This window comes from Rhododendron vialii, chromosome 4a, assembly GCF_030253575.1.
Source record: "Rhododendron vialii isolate Sample 1 chromosome 4a, ASM3025357v1".
Taxonomy (NCBI): Eukaryota; Viridiplantae; Streptophyta; class Magnoliopsida; order Ericales; family Ericaceae; genus Rhododendron; species Rhododendron vialii.
In genome coordinates, this window is record NC_080560.1 from 6,067,087 (window position 1) to 6,094,427 (window position 27,341).

The 27,341-nt window shown below is 38.6% G+C and overlaps 3 protein-coding genes across 6 annotated transcripts; 1 reads left to right on the forward strand and 2 right to left on the reverse strand.

Annotated features, from left to right (window-relative positions):
- Positions 1-100: 100 nt before the first annotated feature.
- On the reverse strand, positions 101-9,035 carry LOC131322891 (uncharacterized). 3 transcript variants are annotated; one of them, XM_058354450.1, is made up of 4 exons: positions 8,861-9,035; positions 8,603-8,685; positions 1,466-1,658; positions 101-553 (listed from the first exon to the last, which is right to left on the reverse strand). In XM_058354450.1, the coding sequence occupies exons 2-4, from the start codon at positions 8,654-8,656 to the stop codon at positions 423-425; spliced, it is 378 nt and encodes a 125-aa protein (XP_058210433.1). In that variant the 5' UTR covers positions 8,657-8,685; positions 8,861-9,035; the 3' UTR covers positions 101-422. The 3 variants fall into 3 exon arrangements, with proteins under 3 accessions (XP_058210433.1, XP_058210434.1, XP_058210435.1); XM_058354451.1 differs by having other exon boundaries at positions 8,603-8,690; XM_058354452.1 differs by having other exon boundaries at positions 8,603-8,697; positions 8,861-8,917.
- LOC131322890 (uncharacterized) lies at positions 4,460-7,357 on the forward strand. The gene is made up of 3 exons (XM_058354449.1): positions 4,460-6,469; positions 6,561-6,679; positions 6,768-7,357. Exons 1-3 carry the CDS (start codon positions 4,675-4,677, stop codon positions 7,158-7,160), a joined length of 2,307 nt encoding a protein of 768 aa, XP_058210432.1. The 5' UTR covers positions 4,460-4,674; the 3' UTR covers positions 7,161-7,357.
- Positions 9,036-13,977: 4,942 nt separating the features above from the next.
- LOC131322892 (uncharacterized) lies at positions 13,978-19,018 on the reverse strand. 2 transcript variants are annotated; one of them, XM_058354453.1, is made up of 3 exons: positions 18,735-19,018; positions 18,534-18,577; positions 13,978-16,365 (listed from the first exon to the last, which is right to left on the reverse strand). In XM_058354453.1, the coding sequence occupies exon 3, from the start codon at positions 16,232-16,234 to the stop codon at positions 14,264-14,266; it is 1,971 nt and encodes a 656-aa protein (XP_058210436.1). In that variant the 5' UTR covers positions 16,235-16,365; positions 18,534-18,577; positions 18,735-19,018; the 3' UTR covers positions 13,978-14,263. The 2 variants fall into 2 exon arrangements, with proteins under 2 accessions (XP_058210436.1, XP_058210437.1); XM_058354454.1 differs by lacking the exons at positions 18,534-18,577; positions 18,735-19,018 and adding an exon at positions 17,558-17,581.
- Between the last annotated feature and the right edge of the window lie 8,323 nt (positions 19,019-27,341).

Consider the following 27,341-nt stretch of genomic DNA (forward strand, 5'->3'; position numbering starts at 1 on the left):
CATCTATTCATCTCAAAATTGGCTAGTAAGTAGCAACCATCGCGCTAGACGCCACATTTTCAAGCTTCACATATCAAAAGGCGAACCACAACTCAAAGCATACGCAAAGAGAAAAGATCGAATTCTTCACAAATGACAGAACGCTATTCTGATTTCGTTGCCAATCTTCTTCCCTTACATTCTTTTCCACAGATATTATGGCAGAAGCCCGAACTATATAAAAAAAACCAACAAAAATAAACATATCGAAGGATTTGCGTGGTTAAAGAATGCACTCCAACGGAGAACCAACAGCAAACGCCTTGCTAGATTTAATAGTACAGACAAGTACCCTTTCCTATTTTTATGTTCCCCGCTGGAAGAGGGAAAAATACAACAGAAACTACAACATACATACATGCATACGTATAAGCAGAAGTTCATCAAGGTTCCAGCTTCAACGAAACAACTCGTGCATGCCTGTTGCGCTTCGCTGCCTTGACAAATACTACTGATAAGCAAGGTGGAGCCCACCATGGCCGGCGGACTTTTTGATCCCCTTTCAAGCAAGCCACTGGGAAAAAAAAAAATAGATATCAGTAGATAGAGTTGCAATCTAAATTACAGTCCACAACAAGCCACGGACGGTTACTCAAAGAATGCGGGTGTCTATCACCAACACAGAAACTGCAACATTTACAAAAAATGAAACCGGAGGATTAGGAGTCGTATGAGGTAATGATGCAGATGCAGATGCTTGCTACATCACTCTCAACTCCATCACTGCTGCATTTTAGTATGAGGAGACTACGCCTATTAAGATTTAAGGCCATACGATATCAATCTTGAAAGATAAAAGGAGGCACTAATCCTTATTTATCTGAATTTACTTTTCTTGAAAGCAAAGACGAGAGTTTACAAATCATCAAGTTTTATTACAATTGCACAGAACCCAAATGGTATAAATATAATCCATAAAGACACGTGACTTTTTCCTCCACACAACAATAGTAACATAGAACATAGTAACATACTATCAAAAATTTAAGACAGCCAGATTTCTGGGCATTGCCAAGTAAAGGTGTAACATTGTAACAGCTTATCTGGACAATACTAATTAAACGTTCACAGGAGTACGCACAGTGATTCAATGTGCTCTTCATTTCTTCTACAAGGCCGTAAGAGGATAAGTTGCTTAACATAGAGATAACAAAAAATGGTATCATATCTGACAATTCATTTAGCTTTAGGCAACCAAAAATAATCAACAAAGGCGCTCATCCCAACAGAGACTAAAGACTTTCCACATATCTTTAATTGTTTTGTGCAAAATTCATGCACAGTAGCGTATGAGCATATGTTTACTTTAATGACAAGATAACATCCTCATCACTAACAAGTCTAGGCAAAATATTCCTTTAATGCACGAATCTATGCGTGCGCGCGCCCAGAGAAGGGAGAGAGAGAGAGAGAGAGAGAGAGACACCTTTAATACGCCTCAATTCCTTGCAGAGGGTGATAAAGTCTCCCCATTTCATGTGACACCGTCTTATAAACCGGAGTATCTGTTCCGTTGTGAACATGGACATGCCCTCCAAGTATTCACCATTGACACCATTTTCTCTGAAAATTTGGCGGTAACTACCCAGATTTATCTGCTCCAGCCATAAGCCAACATCCTGAAAAAAAAGGGGTCAAACATACTAACCCGATGTTCACCAATACTATAATGAAATGGAGATGGATCACCACCGCAACATAACCTAACTACAGATCTCAGTAATCCAATAGACACTTCAAAGATGAGACAACGTGCATTCTTTGCAGGGTTGGAAGCTGCCTTAGGCCCCCTAGAAAAGTGTAAAAATTAGGGGGCCCAACTAGTTTAGTACCCAACATATGAACCAAAACAAAAAACTTTGGTGCGCAGCATATAAGACCGAAGAAAAAAATTAAGGTCCCCACTTTGAAGTTCGCCTTAGGCCCCCAAATGTCAAGGCCGGCCCTGATTCTTTAAGTTATCCAGAAGTCCCACACCTTAAATGATGGTATAATTAATATTCAGCAACTGGACGACTCCAAACTGTACTATGAGCAATTCTTACAGGACACAATCACGCACATGCTACTTCAGTACCCTACAGCTCTACTGCATATTAAAAAATTTCAGATTACACATGGTAGAAAACTATAAGGACAGTGGTAGATAGTACACATGGTAATGGGGAGACCTTCACTGCTGGTACTAGACATAGTTCAGATTTGTCCACATGTCGTGATTCCCAAAGTATCATAATGCTAGCAAAAGAATGAGCATTTTAGCATTCAACTGATTACATCTTCATCTCTCTTTAACTTGTAGATCAAGTTGAAAAATCAGTTATTCTTCCACAATCGGAAACAAGAGAAGAGAAACTGATCTTATAAAGTCACCCTTTTCTACATATCCTTTTACCATGACTTCAGAAAATAATGGCACCATCACCAACAACCTTCATATCCTATTTCAATACTACTCGACTACTCAAGCAGTAATAACAGGTTTTGGGAAAACTCAGACAATGACCGCATCTATTCGAAGGAAATGTTTCTGCCTGCAGGAGAGGCACGATATTGCCGGTCATATCACATAACACCTTCTCGTTCCAAATAAAGAAAGGTAGAGATTAAACATACAAAACAGATGAACGGAAGTAGTACAACTTATTGAGAGCTTTCGAAAATAAAACTTTGAAATGACATCCTAAAACAATGGTTCTTCTTACATCCCCTAGTCTCTCTACACATTCCTACTGCATAGATGTGCAACGAAAATGGGTCTATCACCAATTATCTTCATACTGCGTCAATCTGAGAAGACTACAAATGTAAATTCAAATGCAGAAGTTTGTGAAAAGTCAAACTATATTATTGACCACAGTATGCATCGGCAAACTACCTATTCCAAATGAAGCAAAAAAGACAAAAACCATATCAACATATGAAAGGAAGTGGAAACAAACTTTGGCCCCATTTGGTAAACTTATTGCGAGCTTTTTCAACTAAATTTTGAAATCACTTGCTTGGACTATTCTTCATGAATAATGGAAAATGTCTAAATTTTGTGCTCACCCAAAAGAGCTGTGATTAGCACAATCCCTTATACTGGTTATCAATTCATTTAGTCGGTAACTCTAAAATAGTAACACAACAGTAACCACACAAAATACCCCTAATTAGGAGATACAGAACATAACTACATGCACTTACTATCAAAGAAAAGTCCGGAAGAAAAAGAAAACCAACTATAAGCCAAGGAAAACACCTGCAAGGCACTCAGGGATAACTTCACTTAGCAAATGGAGTAATACCCAGAGGTCTCCAGAACTTTGGAAAACAAAGTCCAATCTCTAATCCCAAACATATGGACGGGTGGAACACTAAAAATACACGAATTTCCATCTTTTACCAGCATTTTGTCAGCAACCAAACACTGGGTTGGGCTTGTGAAAGCTGCTTCGATTGGGTCCGCGCTTTGCTGATTGTTTGGGGTTCGGCCTAAACAAGGGTTTGGTGATGTAAACAGTAGGTCATAAATACTTAATTTCCATCTTTTTCTGACATTTTGACATTTTGTCAGCAACCAAACACTGGGTTGGGCTTGTGAAACCTGCTTCGATTTGGTTCGCCTTTCAGTGATTGTTCGGGGTTCGACCTAAACAAGGGTATTACGGCAAGTGGTGATGTAAGAGCATCTCCACCAGTCTAAGCAAATTTTTAGCCATTTTGGTTAGAATTTCTCTCTTAGCTAGTCACCAAACAAGGGCAACAACCAGTGTTCTAAAACTCGGAAATACTCGGCGAGTACTCGCCGAGTACTCGGTACTCGGTGCCTAGCCGAGTAGAGTTTGGGATACTCGGTGGAATTACTCGGCCAGCCGATTACTCGGAATTACTCGGCGAGTACCCGGCGAGTACCGATTACTCGGTACTACGAGATTACTCGGAAGTGGGGAGAAAATTGAAAAAAAACTGAAAAAATGAGGTAAAATATGTAATATGTTAAATTTAAAGGGTCTTTAGTGTAATTTCAGTATAGTTTTATACTTACCCATTTACCCTAATCGAGTGAAACCAATCACGGATGCTACTGCTGATGTTCGAAGCTGCCGGCTGCTGCTGTTCCTCTTCCTTCTTCGAGCTGCTGCTTCTTTTCCGACGAAACTGCTGTTCCGACGACGGCGACTGGTACTCCTCTCTCTCTCTCTCTCTCTCTCTCCATCTTTCTCTCTCTCTGATCGTCTGATCTTTCTCTCTCTGTGATCGTCTTCTCTCTCTCTCTCTGTGATCGTCTTCTCTCTCTCTCTCTCTGTGATCGTCTGACGTCTCTCTCTCTCTCATCTCTCTCTCTCTGTCTCTCATCTTTCTCTCTGCTCGTCTCTCTCTGTTCTCTGAGAGGCGAGAGCAGTACTGGTATTAGGCCATTAGGGCCAGGTTACAGTCTTCCTTCGTTTTTTACACTGGATAGGTTTTTTATTGTCTTTCTCTCTCTCCAATAGGTATAAATAGTTATAAATATACTGAATTAGGTTTTTAAATTTTGATTAATGATTAATGAATATTTTGAATTAGGTTTTTATTTTTCTTAACAGATTTCTTTTTTTTATTTATTTATGTGTGTTACTGTGTAGGGCTAGGTAATAGTATCAAATATCAATGGCTGAATCTCGTAATGCATCTTCGGCGGCATCTTCGGCAGCCAATTGTGATGCCTTGATGAAAAAAAAATCAACTGATGTTGCATGGGACTATGCAGTTATTGTGGATGCTAGTAATAAGGAACGTTTAAGATGCATTTTGTGTGGGAATGTTTATAATGGAGGGATTAATAGGATGAAAAAACACATAGCTCAGATTAAGGGAGAAGTTGCCTCATGCACTAAAGCAAGCAAGGAAGATCAATTAAAGTGTAAGCAGGCACTTGATTATATAGCAGCTAAAAAGCTAGAGAAGAAGAAACAAGTCATGAATCTTAGGGAGGAAGTGAATGTAATACATGAAAGTAATGGATTCGAAGATAATGAAGTTGGAAATGTAGGATCAAAGAAGAGGCCTTATGATCTTGGTCCCATGGATAGCTACACAGAGATCAATCCCGATGGTTCTAACACGAGTGGATTTAAGAAGACAAGACAACAAAACTTAAATGATGCAATTTGGAAGGAGAGGAGTCATCAGGTGAATCAATACTTGGCTCGATGGGTGTACGAAGCCGGTATTCCATTTCATGCTGTAGACAATGATAGCTTCAAACGTTTTGTTGAAGCGGTTGGTCAATTTGGCCCGGGATACCGACCCCCAAGCCAATACCAACTAAGGGAGCCATTGTTGAAGGAAGAGGTGGAGAGAACCAAAACATTACTCAAGAAGCAAGAAGCAGAGTGGGCTTCAACGGGTTGCTCTATCATGACCGATGCTTGGACGGACCGAAAGAGGAGAAGCATTATGAACTTGTGCGTTAATTGTAAGCAAGGGACTTGTTTTCTTTCTTCCAAGGAAGATTCAGAGGTGTCGCACACGGGGGTGTATATCTTTGACTACATTGACAAGTTCATTGAAGATATTGGGGTGCAAAATGTAGTTCAAGTAGTCACCGACAATGCATCCAATAACATGGCTGCAGCAGATTTGTTAAAAATCAAGAGGCCTAACATATTTTGGACCTCATGCGCCACCCACACAATCAACCTCATGCTTGAAGGAATCGGTAAGCAATCTAAGTTTAAAGGAATTATTGAGAAGGCCAAGACGTTCACTATATATGTTTATGCTCATCATAATACATTGGCAATGATGAGAAAATATACGAAGAAGAGAGACATAATGAGGCCTGGTGTTACTAGATTTGCGACCGCATTCTTGACTTTACAAAGCTTAATGAAAAAGAAACAAGATTTGCGGACGATGTTTAGTAGCGATGCATGGGGCAATAGTAAATGGGCTAAGAGCGCAAAGGGGAAAGCAGCATATGCTACCGTGATGAGTATGGCATTTTGGAATGGCGTAAGTTTATGCTTGAAAGTATTTGCTCCATTGGTGATGGTTCTTCGACTTGTTGATGGGGATCGGAAGCCCGCAATGGGCTTTGTATATGGAGAGCTCAAAAAAGCAAAAGAAGAGATCAAAGAGGCATACAAACAAGTTGAGACTAACTACCGACCAATACTTGATGTCATTGATGTAAAAGCCAAGGGTCGGCTAGATAGTGCATTGCATTTGACGGCTTACTTTTTGAATCCTTTTTACTTCTTCAAGGATTCCACCATTCAAGATGATCCTATTATCATGGATGGGGTTCTTGTTTGTGTTGAAGCTTTCTTTCCCGATGATATCAATGTTCAAGATGAAGTCATTAATAGAGAGTTGTTGAAGTACAAGAACAAAGATGGTGGATTTGGAAGACCATTAGCCGCAAGGGGATGTGGGACGAACGATGACTCTTATGATCCGGGTAAATATGTAGTTACTTTTCTCAGTATTTTTTTTTTTTTTGCCTACTAAGTTACGTAGTACTAATGGAATTGTGCTTCTTTCATGTCTAGTTGGATGGTGGTCTAATTATGGCAATCATACATCCAATTTGAAAAGAATGGCCACTCGAATCCTCTCTTTGACTTCAAGTTCATCGGGGTGTGAGAGAAATTGGAGCACTTTTGAGGGAGTAAGTAAATATATCCCTTTACTTCTTTATAGTTTATAAATACATCGGAGAAGAACTATATTAACTGAAGATTTTCTTTTGTGCATAGATACATACAAAGAAAAGAAATAGACTAGATGCGACAAGATTGAACAATCTAGTGTATGTCCAATTCAATGCCAAACTCATCAACAATAAAAGAAAAGGGAAGGATGTATTACGTTCTTGTGAAGCAACAAATGCACAAGGATGGATTGTTGAAGGTGGTGACGAAGAAGTTGACCCTGTTTCGGGACTTACATGGGAGGTGATTGGGGAAGCTACAGGAGCGGATGAAGTCCTTCAACCTAGAAGAAGTGCTAGAAATGTTGGAGTACGAGAGCTAGATGAAGAAGATTTTGTGTCGGAAGATGAAACCAAAGAGGAGGTAGATGAGGATTTTGAATTTGAATCCGATGGAGACCAAGTTATGGAGGCATATGGAGAAGAAGAGGAGGAATAATTGACTACTAATTTCGTACTTCGTTTCCTTTGGTTTGAACGTTGAACTTTGTAATTGACTATTCATTTTGTACTTGGTTTAATTTGGTTTGAACGTTAAACTTTGCTATGGACTAGTAATCTTGTACTTAGTTTCATTTGGTATGCATTATAAATATCATTTTGCAAACATATAAAAAAAAATCCAAGTAATTTCTACTCGCCGAGTAATCGCCGAGTACTCGGCCTACAAGGTACAAGGTGGCCGGCCGAGCGAGTACCGAGTACCGAGTTTTAGAACATTGGCAACAACCAACAGTCTAGCCAATTGTTTCAAACAAACAAAAAAACAAACCTTACATACACACACATTCGCACACCTTATATATATATTAACGGCAATGGCGGAAAGCCACCAATCACAGATCGGAAAACCCACAATCTGTGCTTCCCCTTTTTGAAACCCAGATCGGAAACCACCTCCCTCCATCTCTCTCTCCCCGAAATTGAAAAACCCACAAATCAAACCCCAAAACTAAAAATCCACAAAAATCAAACCTCAAACCCACAAAGTAGAGCAGTTCACGATGATGATGATGCTGACGATGAAGACGCTATTCAAGATCAGAGCTGTCCATCGACTCTGCAACGGGGAGAGAGAGAGAGAGAGAGAGAGAGAGAGAGAGAACCGAGCAAGCGAGCATCCAAAACCTCGCCACACCCAGCGAGGGATTGGAGCCCAGGTCAGAATGGCGAGCTCTGAGGAGAGGCTGTTGGGGCTGGTGTTTTGCACCTTTTTCTTGCCATTTAAGCGAAATTTCTCATTTGGTAAGTTGGTGGAGATGCTCTAAACAGTAGGGCATAAATATTTTATGTACTTACCCAATGTTACTTGCACTCAGATACTTCATTTGACACATAGTGGAAAATAGTGTGGGCCATGAATTTACTCAATTACACAGCCGGGGAATCACATAAAAACCTATGTGCCTTGCATTCTTTGTTTCTTTTCTTCATTGTTCTTCGCGCACGTGTGTATTTTGGCTTGGCTGATTTCTCAACACATTGCGCATACATTTCACATGGAGTGGTAGCTGCTATCAATCACCAACTTTTATCATCATAATTGTCACATCCTATGCAGAAAGATACAATTCACTCACATAATCCTTTCTCAAAACTGAATTCAATTCCAAGTACCCGACTAAAGTCTTATGCAAAACTAACAAACGCGAAAAAAATTCAAAAAAGGACAGGGAAAAAAACCCCAAAAAAGTCAAGTGACTTTTTTTTTGGGAAACTAGGCCTAAACTGTCGGTGATAAAAATCCGAAGGCATATACCATTTCTCATTAAAATATTAGAAAAACAAAGTCAAACTAAGAACCAAAATCACGATCTACTTTATCATACACTGAGATCTGCATCAAAAATTCACAAAATTAAATATAAAAAAAGGAAATACCTCGACGGTCCAGATGAAGAAATCAAGAGGCTCAGGCGGCCGTTCTTTGTTCATCTCCCAAATCAGTACTCCGAAATAAAAACCTGAACTTTCAACCAAGGGAAAAAAAAAAAAACTGAGTCAGATTGAATTCCGATTGAAGTTCAACGCAAAACCTTTGGCAAATTTGAGTACTGTGAGTAAAAGTTAATCCATGCGTGTATATAGAGATAGTAATGATTAGATACAGATATGGTAGAGAGTGGGGTAAGGATTTACCGTGTGTAGAGTTTTAATTGGGGAGCTGGGTTTTTCTACATTTGACGGTGAGTTGACGATTTCAGACACGCAAAAGGGAGAAGAGAGAGGGGGAGGAGAGGGGAGAGAGAGAGAGAGGGTGGTGAGGTGTTGTTAAGACGAGAAGAGAGAGAGAGTAATGGGGGGGAGTGGTGGTCCATTGAACTCGGGCTGTGTTTGGTTGTACTTAAAAGATTAAGGCTATGTTTGGAACTCAAGGAAAAGAAAGGAAAATTAAAGAATTTTTCCTTCCATTGTTTGGTTGTAGAGAAAGAGAGAAATAATAAATTAAAGAATTTTCCCTCCCATTGTTTGGTTGTAGAGAAAGAGAGAAAAAAATAAAGATTTTGAGTGTAGTGAATAGTAAATTTTCTCTCCCATTTTCCTTCTTTTTTATTTTCCTTTCTTTTTTTTTTCTTTCCCTAAGTTCCAAACAGAGCCTACCCTGTTTGGAATTTGTGGAAAAGAAAGAAAGGGAGAGGAGAAATGTGAAGAAAATGGATTATTTTCTCTCTTTGGTTGTAAAAAGAAAATGAAAAGAAATTATTCCAAAGCTGCCTTTCTCCTTTCTTTTCCTTCCTATTTTCTTTTCCTTTTTTCTTAAATAGGAATCAAACAACTCTTAAGGAAATATTTTTTATTTTATTTTCTTTCATTTTCCATCGGTTCCAAACAAAGCCTAAATTTTATCCACCGCCCAGGGGAAAATCTCCTTTTTCCACCACCGTCCTTCATGGGCCCATAGAGTGTTTATTACTGTTATTTTAACCGTTCATATTGTAGGGACGTACGGAGTAGTATTGCCATGCAAAAAATCAATTTCATCGAACATCCATAAGTATATCAAAATTTGAATTTGAATTTATAAAATGGACGGTCTGATTCTATCGATAGTTATAAAGATAACCTATCTATTTTACAAAATAAAATCAACTTTCGATACACCTATTGATACCAGATGAAGTCAATTTTTTGTGCAGATACACTATTATGTGGGATCTACAAGATGAACGATTCATATCAACATTAAACACACGAAAGAGTGGAGTGTTTTCACCGGGATGAATAGTATTTATCCTCTTTAAGAAAACCAGCTTCCTTTACTTTATAGAATTTCTGTCAAAAGAAGCAAGTTTAATACGTTACGGCCCGTTTAGTGGATGGGCAGGAAGGGGGGCATAATGGCCTTGGGGAGAAGCTAACCCGGGCTCATTCTAATCTTGTGTGTTTGATTCCATCTTTAGACGTGGATTGCTTAGGAGACAATGTAGTAAGACCATGCCTGGATCATAGCAAAATCCACCCCACCTCATCGGATAAACTTATTCTGATCGTTGAAATTACCGACGTATCCCTCAAATCTCCTTGAACTTTTGTTGTATTCTGAGATGATTACAATGGGCAATTATGTAAGGTCTCAAGTTATTCCTATATACACCTACTCTTATTCATTCATTCCAACTACAGACCAGATTCACCCTTAGTTAATTCCTCATTCTTAACTAATTTCCCTCGTAATATATCCACACCTTATTCATTCTTATTCTTTAACCCAAAAATATTGTCCACTTGCAAACCACTAATATAAAGCGATAGATAATAGACATGTAAAGACAATATATCACAATTTTTAACGTGTATTTTCACATATCTAAATACACATCACGGATATTTTATACTGTTTACAACAATCAATGCATTTTGGGTCTATTGTCCACTGTCAATAAGGTGGTGGTTAGCATTTTTCGAGAAAGTCTAGGTACACAGAAATTTAACTCTGAAATTGTTCTAAAAAGAGTAATCAGTGGTTAAGATTCACTTTGATGCTTAGGTTCCACGTATCAAAGTGAATCTCAACCACTAATTGTTCTTTTCGGGACAAATTTTCTTTGTACCTAGTATTTTTGCTGGACCGAAAAAAGATGGACACGTTCAATTTTTCCATTGCTTCTCTCGCAGTGGACCAAAAGAAGCCACCTAATCAGACATCCCAAACACGTCCTTATCGCTTGCGGATCCTTTCTATCAGAGTGGATCCCCGTCGCTTTATTTGCTTCTGGCCACAAGATTCGTGTAAAATCATTAGGACAAAAATTCCTGTAAGTACTAGTACTAGTAATAAATTGGAATTTAGACCATCAGGCACAGGTTTAAATATATTTTTATCAAGATAAATATTTTATTGATTGCGTGTTATTTAACGTGATTGTTGCTCTCAACGAGATATAAACAATTTTGATCAACAAAATGAACACCGAAACAACCCACAAATGCAAATTGGAGGGTCCGGTCCTGTTAAGAAATTAAAAGGGATCTCAGTTCACAATGTTAATAGCGTATTATAGAATATAATCCTCTTTGATCCCATTTTTTTTTACTAATATCCAACCTAAATTCTGCTCGTTTGAGGGTTTGGTAATATGCATAAGAACCTTAAAAAATGTAGTTGTTGAGTAACGTGATCAACTAAGGATATTTTAGTTTTATATTCATAGAACAAAAAGATACAACATATATAAATAGAATGAGATGCGACTTTGGTCATCAAATACAGGTCTCTTCGCAATCTAAAAATTGAAGAAACTTTCCTCTTTGTTAGCCAAAACACTGAGTCTTCGTAGATGATGTCACCAAAATCTTACTCACTCCGTTCCAAAACATTGAGTCTAACGTGATCTTTTTGGGACTCCATGTCATTTCAAAATACTTTTATATCTTTCGATTTATGAAGTTTTGAAAATTTTGTTTAATAGAACTAATTAAAATTTATCAAATAATATTTATATTGCATATTTTTTAATATTCATATTGAAATATATAAGTAATTGAAAATGATGCACTTTCCCAAAAAAGTCACTCATTTTGGAACGGATATCTAATCTAAAATATCAGTAATTATCAAAAATCAATTGATCATTTTCGTTTGATCCATTCAAGATATTTGCTCCATTCTACTAGTGATGATATCAATGCTTATCGGTCTATCTTCTTTGTTATATATACACATACAAATATATATATATATGTTTATTTAGATATCAAATACAATAAAATTTCAGCACCAATTATAACATGACATGTCCTTTTGGAAGTACTTAAAAAGTTTTAATTATTGGATTGATGTCACTTGACAACTCATACATAGGAAGTCACTTTCGCAGTAATCATATATGGCAGTACTCCTATAAAAGACTTTCATATACTATTTCTTAACTTAATTCCATTTAACTTTGGTTTGGCTTTTAAATTAGTACTACAAAATACCTCTAGATAGACTAGATGTGATGGATAATCTCTTCTTAGATCCTTTTGGAAATAATGAATAATAAAGGCAAATTCAGCATGGCCCAGCCAAATTACTACTAGTACTACTACTCATGTAACGCTGTCGCAATAGATTTGATGTTACATAAAGTAAAGCCAAGGAGAAAAGGACATGAAGACATGCCAATGCTTTTCCTAAAACTACATATACTCCATTACTCCCCTAATGAGTGGAGGTTAAAGCATAATTAGCATATAATGACCAAAATCTAGGTCACCCAAGCTTTCTGTAGATTTAGTCGTTTCCGCTCTCAATCTTCGCTTTACGCACCCGCTCTCAATCCTCATTCCGCTAATTTCAATAGCTTGGGATATTTTTCAAAAGACACGTCTGCACTCTCGTTAGTACTTTCACCCGCGGTAACGCACACGCATCACGCGACCTACATCAGGATGGCCATAGACACATAAATCCAATTTCATGCACATGAATAGCGTAGTTAACATTCTTATGTAATTTTAATTATTAAAAGCAATAGAAGATTACAAGTATTTGAAATTTTTTAGACGGGACATAAACCCATAATCTTAAACTGAAGAGCCGTTAGAGAAACAAACAATTAACCGTTGCTTTTGGCAAGAACCAACCCCATGACCTTCTCTATGGAAGTGTACAAGAGTGACCAAATGAACTACCCTAGTTGATTAATGGTTATATTCCTATGTACTCGCAAAAGAGGACTCTGAAAAAAAAGGAGGATGCATGCACGTAAACAAAGAGATACACAACTGTATACTTTTTCAAAAAAATATCAAGCGAACGAGTTTCAGAATTGCAACCAAACAAGCACAGCTTGAGCTTCAGAAGCTGCTGAGACAGACCGAAAATTGATACACCTTCAAAGGAAAGTAATCTTTTTAGGGAAAATAATGAGAAAACATGCAGAAAGATTCTGCACGTACCACCAACCATAAGACAACAAATGTATGAAATCATTTCTTTTCTGTGAATAGATTCTCACATCCTATAAAGTCCATAAACATGCAGAAAGGATTAGGTGAAATTTCGGAATGATTTTGCACGTACCACCAACCAGAGGGCGTTCCATCAAATTATCATCCACATACTAGGCTAATGCATTCAGTTGATAGGAATAGCAGCCAAAATCTAGGCATAAGTAACAAATCAGGTCAGTTCCAGAACGCTGCAGGCCCATTGTTCACAAACGGGAAGGCATATATAACAGGGATAGGATTAGTAATACCACGTCACCATGGTATTGCATCTGCCACTTAGAAAAATAATATACATGAAGATATATGATTTGGGCCCAAAAATTTTACCGGGTAGATGATGACCATAAATATATGATCCTATTCAAGACCTCATACCAATATGCAGACAAGGAATACCAATATACCACTGGACCATTGAAACTATGCTAGCCACTGACTTATGCACCCCATGTTCTTTTGGTTAAGAAAGACACCTTCAATGTGAAGGAGTATCAGTGTTCATAAACCATATCTTGTTTGGTCATTTGTCCTTTTCCTTTTAGTTTTTTTCCCTCTTTTGCAGAACTTGCACACTCACAGTTATTTAAATGGAAAATGAAGGAGTAACCAATATGTTCACTAGGCAAGACACTAAGACAATTTCATACTTTCAGTTGGTGAGGAACGTAAGTAAATATAACCAATATGTTTAATAGGTGACAAGAACCGTTCCAAAACTAATTAGGCAGCTTGAGAAGGTTTCCTCCACAATATCTCAAAACATAATAGGCTTCAAAAACAGTAACATTTGGACAATAACGAAATATAAGAACATCAGATTTATCATCAGTACCACTGAGAGTGTGGAGACGAGAATCGCTTTTTATAATCATCTTAATAATAGCTCTACCTTCCAAAAAAAACATCTGTATATAGCAGACTAACAGAAAGGGATAATATCAAACCACGGCAAAAATGCCCTCCACAGTATAGCAGCTATTAACCTATTACTACCATGGAAGACAAAAATAATGATTTTAATTAAAGATACCAGACAATCTTACTAAAAATGAATTTTCACCTTAGCTGCATAATCAGGACTTGAACTCCGATATGATAGAACAGTTAAACTGCAACTTTCTTACTTCTGAAACTCTCTTTCAGCGATGTAAACTTCTTCTTGCACTGATTCACAGTCTTCCCAGGAACAGCAGCTGCAACTCGTTCCCAACGCTGACTAGCTTCCTTTGGGAATGTCTTCAGGGCTTGCACAAGGGCCCTTTCTTGGACAGCAGACCACACATCTTGGTCTGAACTCGACGAAACAACATTTGCATTAACAACATCTTCATTTAGTTGTTGGTTGCTGGAAGACTCCTTGGCATTATCCTTCATAGCCTCCTTAGTATTATCCTTCGTAGCATCAGGAGTTTTATCGTCAGGCCCATTACTGGTAGAAACCCCTTCTACTTCCTCTCTAGTTGTAAGTGGGGAGGCAATGGACTGTGCTGGCTTTCTCTTTTCAAGGAATGAGTCAAAAACCTTTGCGGAGTCAGGCTTTTGGAGAAGAACAGTTTTGGTGGCCTTCAAAATCTCCTCAACAGACCTTCCGGTGCCTATGTACTCTGAAATAACCTCCCACCTCCTAGATGTTCCTTTAGGGTACTTCTGGATCCCTTTTCTCAAAAGCTCAATCTCCTCCCTGACCCAAAATTTTTCCTTTTTATCCCCACCGCTTGACAGAACACTTCCGTTAACTTGTACAGAGCCATTTTCTTTTGGGTTCTTGTCTGGCTTCTGCTCTTCCAAGTCACTTTTACTACCAAGTGCCTCTTTGAGGAGTTTTGCTCGCTCTACCCCTTCTTTTGACTCAATTTTGTCGCACAAATTCCTCAGCTGCTCAATTTCAAGAGACGTACAAAGATTTTCGACATCATCTTCGGTAATACCAAGCAGATGCTGCGACAAAATAGGCGCCGAAAGAGTTCGAAGACGGGTCCTCTCCTTGCGCAATAGCTTCTTCTCTTTTTCTCTTGTCTTCTTATGATGTAAAGCAGCTTCTGCAGCTTGTCTCTCTTCTTCTTCCTTCCTTCGTCTCTGCTCTTCCACCAACCTAGCGGCCTCTTCCTCCTGCAACTTCTTAGCCAGATATTTAGCCTCCTTTTTCCTCTGCTTTTCAGCTTTTTCCTCCTCCTTCCTTCTCAAGATTCTAGGGTCTCTTCTATAAGCATTGTCAACTAGAGCACGTATCCGTGCAGTCTCCTCCTTTCTAGCCTTCTCTGTGATTTTAGCATTCTGCCTTTCCATCCACCTCTTATGGTCACGAGATTCGGCTTGCTCAAGATCAAATTCATCTTCATGTGAGAATTCTCTCCAGCTCTTAAAGCTGTACCAGAAATTATAAAAGCTATCCACATCTTTTAATGTAGCATTATCATCACCTAGAGAGGGAACAGGTTGGGTAACAGACCACCGCCCATTCCTCATAAAAGCGGGACCAAATACCTTGAAGAAATCTTGAGGGGCACAGTCTGTAGGGATTTCGTCGTCAAACTCATCCGTGGAATCGTAAATTCTTCTCCTCGTAGGGTCACTTAACAACTCATAGGCTTCTTGAATAGCCTTGAAGTGGTTCTCTATTTCATCCTTCTTTGCTTGTTTTGCTGCTTCAGTCTCCTCGGCAAGAAGAAGGGCAGCTTGTTTGTCAGGATGGTGCTTTAAAGCTGTCTCACGGTAGCTCTTTTTTATCTGCTCATCAGTAGCAAGGTACCTTAAATGGCCCAAACCGAGCAAGTCATAATGATCTTGTTGCTTTCCCTCAGCACCAGATTTCTTTTTACCTTTAGTGCCATATGACGTGGATGATGGCACATATGCATCTTCCTTATCAGTGGGCATATTCTGCTTATCAACATCATCATCTTCTTTTTCACACCAACCGAGAAGCCTGAGAGCAGCGGAGTGGAAAGCATGCCCAGCGGGTTCGAATTTAGAAGCCTTGACTGGAAGGCAATTAGAGGAAAAATAGACTGGCTCTCCGTCAACAATCTCCTGTGAAAAGGAAATAAGCAAAATGCTTCTCTGGGCAGCCATCATCTTCTATAAACGAAGAAACCCACGAGAAATAGAGAAGCAAATGGCAGAAATGTATCTCTCTCAATGGAAATATCTAAAAGCTACAGTCCAGCTTTTGGCACTCTTAAAGAGACAAACTGCAACAAGCCCACCTGCATTTTGCTAAGGAATACCAATCAGTACAGTTTATACCAAAGTTAAAAAGTATAAATGACAATAGCATCAAAGGAGTGAATGGGTTTATAATTAGAACTTAATAATAACTGCATAAGCATAAACCTTATCAATAAATTTATGGTATGCCGTGCAATTCCACAATGAGTCACTAAGGTCCCATCTGCCCTCAGCAATAAAGCACGAGGTGAGGGGCTTCGTCTAAAATCACCAAATATCTTTGAAGTTCTAAAAGTTAAGACATCAAACATCCTCGCACATAACATCAAATGACCTAATATCTTGTACTAATTATTAACACATCGTCTATCCATCCACCAAACTTTAATGCTTTAATGTTCGGTTTTTGAAACATAATCCAGCAAAAAATGCAGCCATGCCTCACAACCAGTTACTCCCTCTTCTTCATCGTCATTTGAGATACTCATCCACACGTTCCTGTTCCCACCGTTTTGACTCTCCATCTTCCCACTTCATTTGTTCACATTCTTCTTTCTCATTTTGTATTCGGTGACTTGGAACTCTTTGGGTTGCCTATGAAGTCTTTGGTGTTGCCATTGGAATTGATATAGTAGTCTTGCAAGGCGTTGTTTAATTTAACAACCTGATTTGGTTGGTCCAAAAAAGTAAGTCCCCGCTTCAATTATCCAACCTAGACTCCAGTGGTTGATGACAGTGTTCTAGATGGCACTCAGAGCAAGTCGGGCGGCAACCCGCCGCCGAGCGATTCGGCGTTTTTTCCAAAATATTTTTTTAAAGATATTTTTAAGGCAATCAAGCTCCAACAAGCCCCGCCAAGATGGCCGCCTAGCTCCGCCAAATCTCCCTTAGCTGCCTAGCCGCCAAGTCGGCCACCAAGCTCCACCAAATCTCCCTATCAGCCGAATGAGCCGCTAAGGGTGAAATCATGGCGCTGAGCGCCGGCGGCTGCCATTTAGAACATTGGTTGATGACCAGGTCATCCAAATAAAGCAAATGCTTTAAGAGCTTGAAGCTTAAGACAAGGAGCACACTTCATGCGCTTCTTCACCCTGCCTCAGCATCTCAAGTGCCAGGAGTGCACCCATGGCTAGCCTTGCACTTAGGTTAGGGCTGCTGGGCGCACTTTTCAAATCTACGGCAATCTTTTCTAGCTGCTGTTAATAAATTCTTTACCATGTGGGTTCTTACCAGGTAGCTCTAATATAACGTAGATTTTGGTATTTCTCTTGCTAGTCTTGGGTGCAGCCCACATACTCTATGCAGCTGCTCATCTTCATTAGCAAAGTCCCATAATTTGTCAATTTTGTTTCAACGGTTGCTCATACAGTCATACTTCATTAAAAATCACTAATACTTTAGCTGGAATATTTGCAGGGACAGAACAGAGAAATACACAATCGACAAGTAACTGGAGTCCAAAGCATAGCAAATAGCATAATTAAATACCACACTGGAGAGTGCTCTGTATAATCAAACCAACCAATGATCTATTAGCAGCAACTAAAAACTCATTCAAAATTTCAAACAGTAGATATAACGCAGAACTAACTACCTTGTTTTGATGTTTCAGGTTCCAATACAAATCACGGGCATCAGATAAACAATAAGGTAGTGACAAGCAGGTCCCACCAAGGATGGACGTACGATTTCACCGTTGGGTGGCCAAGCCAAAAAACAATGTCAAAAAAGTTATCGTAACTATTTCTAATCAACCTATACATGCAATTGTAAAAATACAAGCATACATAATTGTAGATACACTTATGCATCCTATGCCTTTCGAGGAGTAAGTACCAAACCTACCATAATAGATGCATACAACCCTGCTAGAGGATGATTATGGACTTTTTCTTCAAAAAACTTGGATGGAAGGTGTTAGGTATTCATAAAAAACGTCAGGCGAACGAACTAATATGATTTTGGATGTTTTCGAGAAAATACTAATATGACTATAGATAATTTTAAAAACTTGGGTAGGGCGGTTGCCCGGACTCTGCCCTTGTTTCCCGTAAAATTTCCTACTTCATCCTACCGAATTGCAATTTCACATGCAGCAACAGGTAGGTTCAAAAGGAAAACCAAAAACAGCACCACAGATGAAAAGAAGCAATCTAAGTAGTACCCAAAGACAAGCAAATAAACGTTGCAAACGCCAAGTGAGTACCTTTATAGCTACTGCAACAGATCCAGCGAATGATATATGCCCACCTGGAAATGGTAATTCACAATAAATCACATATAGGAAATAAATCAATTGCGAAGAAATAATAGAACAGAAGTACAATCCCATTAAGTTGGGGAAAATTTAAGGAGCAGTCCATCAAATGAATTCGACTGAACAAAACAAGATTAGTTCTTTACACACCCGTTTCAAAGAAGCACGCCGAGAGCTCAGATCGATCTTCCAAGCTCGTCGGGGCTCGGCTGAGACTTCGTTAGGGTTTGAATCGATCTTCGTTAGGAAGTTGAGATACCCTAGGGTTTCAAGCCGTGGATTGGTTGAGAACCACTAGGGTTTCGACGGCTGGAGTGGTTAGGGTTTACTATTTATATCGGAGAGAGAGAGAGAGACGGCGTCGCAAACTTGATTAATGAAAATGAGGAGTGGAGAGAGGGGAGACGCTAAGCCCTAATTGGAAAAAAACAAAGGCGGTGCTTTTATATGAAAGTGGAAAGTCAAAATAAGTACAAGGTTATTTTTTTTGCTCAAGAAAAGAAAAAAAAACAAACAAGTACTAGGTGATTTTTGTCTCCAATTTTATTCATTTATACCCCTTTTGTATATAGCATTAAAAAACAAATTGTAGAGTACATTTGGGTTTTTTCTTTTCTTTTCTAAGTAAGTCAATTGGCTTATTTAATTTAAATTTTTTTGCATTTTTTAATTTAGCATCAATTTTTTTTTGGATTATTGGTTCGACTCGATGAGAGAAATCGAAAAAGTAAAAAATTATGATCTAAACTTAATTTTTTGAATAAAAATGAAAAAATTGGCTTCTTAGCCTATTTTTGTCTTTATTTAAAAAAATTGTGTATCAATCGTAATTTTTTGTTTCTCGGATTTCTCTCATCATGAGAACACAATAATTTACAAAAAAAAAAAAAAAAAATCGACGAAAAACTAACAAATACGAAAAAAGATTGAGTAAAGACAAAAAAATAAGCCAATTAACTTATTTAGCCAAAAAAAAATCCCTTATAAGGAATGGAAGTGCAAAAATCATTTTCCATTTAAATCGTGTGTACAAGTAGTTAGAAATTAGAATAGTTAGACTGATGGGTAGGTCAGTATTTTACGCGAATAGATCCGAAAAGAATAAAAGAAATATAATTGAACAAAATGAAAGTGAGAAACAAACAGACAAATGTTCTTGACTTTAAGAAAATTTCACGAACTTCAGCGCTCAATTCCTTGTTAAATATAGTTATTGATTTTGGAACTTATATTAATTGCAAAGAATAGACATTCGATGAAGTTTTTTTCTTTGTGTAGATTGAGAATTTTTTTTAAAAAACTTGGTACATTTATCCACTATATATTTTCCAAATATAAATCAAGAAATTGCATTTTAGGTGCAATGGAAATTGTTTCAATGAGAGAAATATAGTGCCAAAAGGCCCAAAACTCATCACAACCCAATTGTCAAGGCGAGAATCCAAAACAGGAAACACATGATGGTTGTCAAATTTTCTCATTATAAAACATTTCCACAAACTTTTGATCATATGCCAATTAAGAGATTCGAGAACTTTATCTCCACGTAGGGTCGTGTCTAAAGTTCTACTCGCGATCGAGGATCATAGTGTTGCGCTCCCTATGATGAGCAGTCGTAGTTTTGGAATAGAATAACTAATACACGATTGCTTAATTCTTTTTCCGATTGAATATATGTTGAGCGGATTGATCAACTGGCATAGCAGCATCTCTAATTCGAGACCTTACGATAGATCTTTGTTTCAGCTTCTGCATGTCTCAGAATTATGCGAAGTTAGAATTATTTTCGTATATGTCATTTTCCTCGTTTGTTCGCAGTGAAAATCCTAGTCCCATAATTTTTCGTAAACTCATCTGCTCCGGCTCTCAATCCTCGCTCTAACGAATTTTTAATAGTTTGAAATATATTTGAAAGACGTTTTTACGCTCACGTACCCGACGTGCATTGTGTGACTTATTAGGTGAAGACTATGCTGTCCTTGTCCCAATTTGTCTGTGAACGTAGCATATTCAGATTAGACCACACGATGGGCTCAGACCAGCCTAAGGATGGCCCAGAACAGCCATGTAAGTCATCGTGGGCCTTGTGGCCCATCTTCAAGAACTACAATATTGGTGCAGAGGCAGGGTAACTATTTGGGTTGTGAGGCCCAACCCATGAAAAAGAAGAAAAACGAAAGTTCATATTTTCCTTTATTTTTCGACAATCACAAAAATTGAACTGTTTTGGTTTCCAAGGTGAGTTTCTCCAAGAAGTATTCCATTTTTGAGAAATCATTCGAAACGTGCTTTCTGATATTCGCAAACCATTTTTCTCGAGCACGAGCAAATTCAAATCGTATACGATGCAAGTGTTCTGTGAAGGACTACTAACGTGCCTACGCACGTAAAAAAAAAATTCGAAAAGAAAGTATCCTTCGAAATTCGAATCTTCCCATCCGACTCACACTGTGCTCCTCATTTTACAAGTATTGGTTTTGTTTATTACTAATACACATGCTGGTGCATTTGTTATCTTGTTTCTGTATCCAAAATTGGAGCCAAGGAATTTGTCAGGAGTTTGTGCTCGCTGCATGTTCAAGACCCAATTTCTTCGGAGTAAATTGCAGAGAGTCTGCCACATGATCACTGGGGTCCGAAATAACGTGGATGAACTCAAATTTACTTAAAAGTTTCAGTTTGTAAATAGTGAGATATCGAATATTATGTTAGGACCCGATCTTTGTTATGTTTATCCTAGGAGAGAGCTAACATTTTTAGGCGTGTCCTAACAGAATTCAAAAATCAGAGGTCTGAGGATGGAAAACAAAGAGGGTCAAAGGTACCCCACCTGAGACCCAAAATACTACGTACAAAACATAAAGGAAAAGTTGTTGGGACCCGATTGCAGTTTGCAAAGAATTTTTACGAAAAGCGAATACTATATCAGAGATGAAGACAAAGAGGCTGACTAGCTAAGGATGCAGAATGAAGACCAGAATGTTCTCTCGATACTGACGAGAGGTTGGTTCAGTGGTTAAGAATTTGAACTTGGTTAGACAAAACTCAGGTTTAAGTTTTCATAGACTCTTATTGAGGCTAAACATATTTCTAACACCACTCATGCGTGGTGGGACCTTGGTTTCGGCCCCGACGTAAGTGCGGTGGAGTCCCTACAGATAATGGTGTGGTGTGATGGGGCAATACTCTCTGACGGAGGTGACGCGCTACTGTATGTGTACCCAAAAAAAATAAAATAATGGTCTGTCAATTTGTCATGGGGGAGTCTAATCGAAAGACCTTTCGTCACAGATCGTTTTTCACGTATCAAGCACATTCATTTTTGTGGGGTCTATCTCGAGTATCACGAAAATGATTCGAATCGCTCATCTTTCGATTTCTGAAAAACCCTTACCGATATCCGTTGGAGCTGATTTTTTAAAGGAACCCTCAAAATTTTTTTAACAAAATAGAAGCGGTTTGAATCATCTTTGTGGAACCCGAAATTGGCCTCACAAAAATATACGTGCATGATATATGTGTAAAAAAAGTCTGCAAAGAACAGGGTTGGTGCAAGGGCATGGAAATTGCAAAAAAGTCTCAATTAAGTTTTGGTCATGGTCTGCTTGCTCTTTGTCGTTTGCCCTACAATCAACCAAAAGAATTTCACAATATTCAATGTCTCTATCTATACGGAAAAAAAACTCTCTTTTTACAGAAAACTTGTGCAATAAAATAATCCTAATCACTAGAATGATGTGCAATAAAATATTTTAGCTAGTACTATAATGTGAGTTTTAGTCTTATTGCAGACGCCATTCTTATGCATTACATCCCCGTGAAAGTGACTTTCAAGAATATATCAAATCACGTATGCAAATATGTAGATGTAGCCAGTTGACGTGTTTGAATATGTTAGCAAGTATAGTAATTTAATGTGACTTGTTGATTATACATTAAAGATTTGAGGCGCAAAATCGGTCTATTCACACAAATGGAAATATGAAACTAAAAAGTAGCATTTCACACTGTATTTTAAGCTTGGAGTGATCTAATGATAATAAATAAATAAAAACAAGTAGCATTTCACACTATATTTTAAGCTGGGAGTCTAATGACAATACAAAATTGGGCCTTTCCTAGCTAGACTTATTGATTCCTTTAAAATCATAAGGCTACACTCACTATCCAGTTTTGGTTAACTTGATAGCCAAGCATATTTGAACTCATAAAACAAATCTCAATGGATGAACTAATTAGGTTTAAACTTTTCATTACCCATTTCTCTTGAGTCTCCTTTGGCTCAGTCTATATGGAGTTTCGCTCTGGCTTTACTTGGTCTCCCTTAAAGCTAGAGCTAGAAAAGCCGTAGGAGCTAGCGTTGTCAAGTTATAGTCTTCTCAGCAAAGGTGGTGAGATTGGGCTCCAAACATTAATAGTCGAGGTGCGCGTAAACTGGCACGGGCACCCGAATTTTATAAATAAAAACTCGGATCCGGTAATAAATTACTATACGTGGGGCGTGGGACAAGGCATATTTAAAGATTAGTTCAATTAACACTCCTATAAGAAGGAAAAGATAAAGACCAAGTGCCATTATGTGAGATGCAGAAATGTTTCAAGTGGGGAATATAGCCGACATTTCTTCAAGCTCCAGGAATTCTAATTTAATTCCCACTCCAAAAAGAGCCAAAAATATTCCTTGTTCTTCTAATTCAGAATGGCTTAAAAAGTAGGTACATTTCGATATAATAAAAAAATTAGCTAGGTACATTGTTAATCCAAGGCATGCACGTTTATTGCATAATAGAGTATATATAATATCGGGTCGTCACATGTGGCTTGTATCGGCAAAGGGAGGCAGCAAAATACGGCTTCTTTCTCCAGTGGAGTAGGCGCACAGTCCTGTATGCCGATTGAACCGCACCTATTCACCGTGTGTATGATAGGGATGACAATCGTACCCACCCCGAACCGATCGGGGCGGGACGGGTTTTCCATCCCCATTTTCAGGTATTGGGTCGGGGTCAGGGCGAAAGTACCCCACCCCTAAACCCGTCCCGCCCCGCCGTGTGTGTGTATATTATTTATTTATATATGTATATATACTTATATACATGTTCTTTCATTTTTTTAGCATTAATCCAAAAAATAATGTCTCTTTACTGTCAAGTAGCATAATTAAATTTAAAAAAGAAATAAAATTTGATATTTATTGGTGTTTAGTGGATTTTTTAAAAAGTTTTCTTCAAATATTTATAATAAATTCTGCACATAAAGAAATGGAATGAAGTATCTAAAATATTGATTGCGATTAAAAGTTTAGATAAAACCGCGATACCAAAAGACGCAAAAATAATTTCAAAATTTTTATTTTCTAGATAATTTTTATTCTTATTCAGCATTTTTTTTTTACTTTTTTACTTTTACTTTAATTTTTTAAATTTTTATGGGGCGGGGTGGGTAAACTCGTTCTCCGATCGGGGCAGGAACGGGGTACCCAAAAAACCCGATCAGGACGGGGCCGTGGTCGGGTGATGATTTTCGGGTCAGAGTATGCAAAAACCCGCCCGCCTCGTTGCCATTCCTATGTATGAACTTATAAACAAATGAGAAACTCTCAGCTCCGGTAAGACCAATCATCACATTAAAGCTCAATTATATCCCATCATGCATGAACTTGTAAAAGATACTAAACAAGTGAGAAAGTAGGAGTCTAGGAGGATTACCATTTGCCAAGTAAAGAGTGCTGGGTTAGTGAAAAGGACCAAGTAAAGAGTGCTCGGTTAGTGAAAAGGAATGGGACAAGAGAGGGGTTTTGGAGATAAGTGGGCCATCAGTTACTACGACTTTGGGGGGACAAAGCAAGAAACAAGATTTCCTTTTTCCTCAATTCCTGCGCTTCGATTCCGTATCACAATTTGTTTGGGGTTTTCACCGCGTGATTAATTGCGTAGCCGAACTTACATAACGGGGTTCAATACAAATATTTTGGGCAAAATTAAACTAATTATCTAATAACTATTGTAAAAACGAGAAAAATACAAAGCAACTGATGTCTTTTATTCCGACTCAGACGTTGAACCTGACGCAAATAGCGACACTCGCGATTTGCTGTATATTCAAACCCTTCAGCGGTCTCAAAATAGATAAAGTCCAGGATTGGGCCGGAATTTGGGTGTTTGGGCTGTATTGTTTTACTTGGGTGTTGGGTTGGGCTCTATTGTTTTATGTTGTAATCCCTTGCAGGCCCTTCGGAGTTTGGGCCTTGGCTCGTTAGCGGTGTATTCCAATTTTTTGTTGGATCCCCTCTTCCCTCTCCCCGATTTTAATAAAATTTTCATCTTTTGCTGATAAAAAAAAAGGATAAAAGATAACAGATACCCAGACGATCAGATGGACTCCGACCAAGTATGGACGCATCAATCAAGGATGGAATTAGGAGGAGTCTAGTAGCGGCGGCCGTTACGACAAAAATTTTAGAAATTGCAATTATTATATATATGTATAAAAAAAATTATTCCCAACTTATATAGTCTCGCCATCGCTAGATTTTTTTTCCTTATTTTTTTTTATATACTAATCCTAAATCTTTTATTTTTTTTCAAGAAAGGAGACCCACAAAATTATTTCAAAACTAAATTTAATGGGCCACAGTGAAATAATATAGAGGATGTGGTGTAATTAAGGGGGGGGAAAAAAACTCCACACTTTAATCCTAAAATAACTTAACCTAAAAAATTAAAATTGGTTATTTACCATAGTTTTTATTAGGTTATTTTAACTTTTTTTAGAGTCGATGGCTATTAATATTGTAATGCATCTTCTTATTTTCTTCGTATACATTTCGCCACTACTAGGATAAAATTCCGATTCCGTCCCTGGCACCAATGAACTTCCAAAAAAACTACAAATTCGACAAACCTCCACAAGTCAAGATATAAAGCTTCGAGAAGGTTTTGTTATTCTAATCTTGGTTCTGGAGTGTAGATGGGGATTACAATCTTGAACTTAAATTATCAAAGGGGAAATTTCAAAATGGTACCTGAACTTTCATCCAAATATCACAGAGACACCTGAACTTAAGTTTATTTCAATTAAACACATGTACTAACAAAACCCCCTAATTTAAACCCCCACTGTTATACTCCGTCTATTTTGTTCACAAAATTGCTAACGTGGCATCTTTTACACATTAAGTGACCCCGTTACAAATGGTAGGACGTGGAGAAGATGCACACAATCCAAATCCCACCCTTTTCGACCCACACTTCTTCTTCTCCATTTGGAACGAAAGGGACCCCCACCCCCGCGACTGAACCGGAGTCACACGCGTCTTGGTGACTCAATCGGTCAACTCATTCGACCTCTCTTCCGCCAACCTCTTTGGCTCTTTCCGCCTTACCCCTCTGCCGCATCAACACCCTCCTTTCTTATCTCTCCACAACAACTCAATCAACTCCACCCTCCGATTGCCAAAATCTAGAACACCTTGACCTTGCTCAAAACCTACTCGCAACCGGCGCCCCGGTTTAATTGGCTGCAGTCGTTGAATACCTCGCTGACGAAGTCTAACGACCCGCTCCATCTTTGTACAATATTGTCCGCTTTGGACGCCTAAAGCCTTCCCAGTGAGGTCACCCATCCTTGGATTGCTCCAGGATGAGCATGCTTAACTGCGAAGTTCCTATGCGCTTTGGCCCGCCCTCACGGCTTTAAAAGGTCTTGTACAAGTAGGAAAGATCTTTTCTTATAAACCATGACTTACCCCCTTCCGTCCGAACGCTTCCTGCAGTACCGCCGGCCACCGGAAAGCGGAGTGTCACAATCTACCCCCCTTAGGGATGCAACGTCCTCGTTAGGGATGGCAATAGGGAGGGTCGGGGGTAGATACCACTATCCCCGTCCCCGATCCCCGAACTCAAATCTCTCCCCATCCCCGCCCCAATCCCCACCGGGGATTTATTTTTACCCTCCATCCCCGCCCTAAACGGGGAACGGAGATCCTCATGGGAAATCGGGGATCCAAAGATCTCAAAACTTTAATAAAAAAAAAAGTCACCTGCCATAAAATACCAACCAAGAAACTAAATTCAAAAATAAAAAAAAATAAAAAAATAATCTACGCTGCCATTACAAACCAAATGCCAAGGAAAATAGCCACAGTTGCTGCCATAGTGCCGTTACAAACCAAATCAAAATGAAAACAGTCACTTTACTGCCGTAGTGCCATTATAAACTAAATTTAAATTAAAACAGTCACATAGTTGCTGCCATAGTGCATTACAAACCAAATTGAAATAAAAACAGTTTCAAACAAACAAGACAAGTAGGCTAGTGGGCTTGGGGATTGGAGACGTAAGTCTCTAGAGTGGCGACTGAAAAATAGAAAAACCCTAACTTATCTATATATATAGTAGGCTAGTGGGGCTGGGGCGGGGATCAAGAACCCTAAGTCCCTAACTTATGTATATATATATATATATATATATATATATAATTATATATAATTATGTATTATATATAGTAGGTTAGTGGGGCGGGGACTACCTCATATCCACCCCCTACCCGTTCCTCACTTTTTTTAAAAAATTATCCCTATACCCTATCCGATCCCTAAATAATCTCCGAATTCCTACCCATTTGAGGCGGGGAACGGGGCGAGTTGGGTCGGGGCGGCCGGAATTGCCATCCCTAGTCCTCGTTGCACAGGCCCAGCAACCTTCCCCTGGTGGCCATGGTGTGGCACTTAGTTCTGTACAACACAATCAGTGTGCT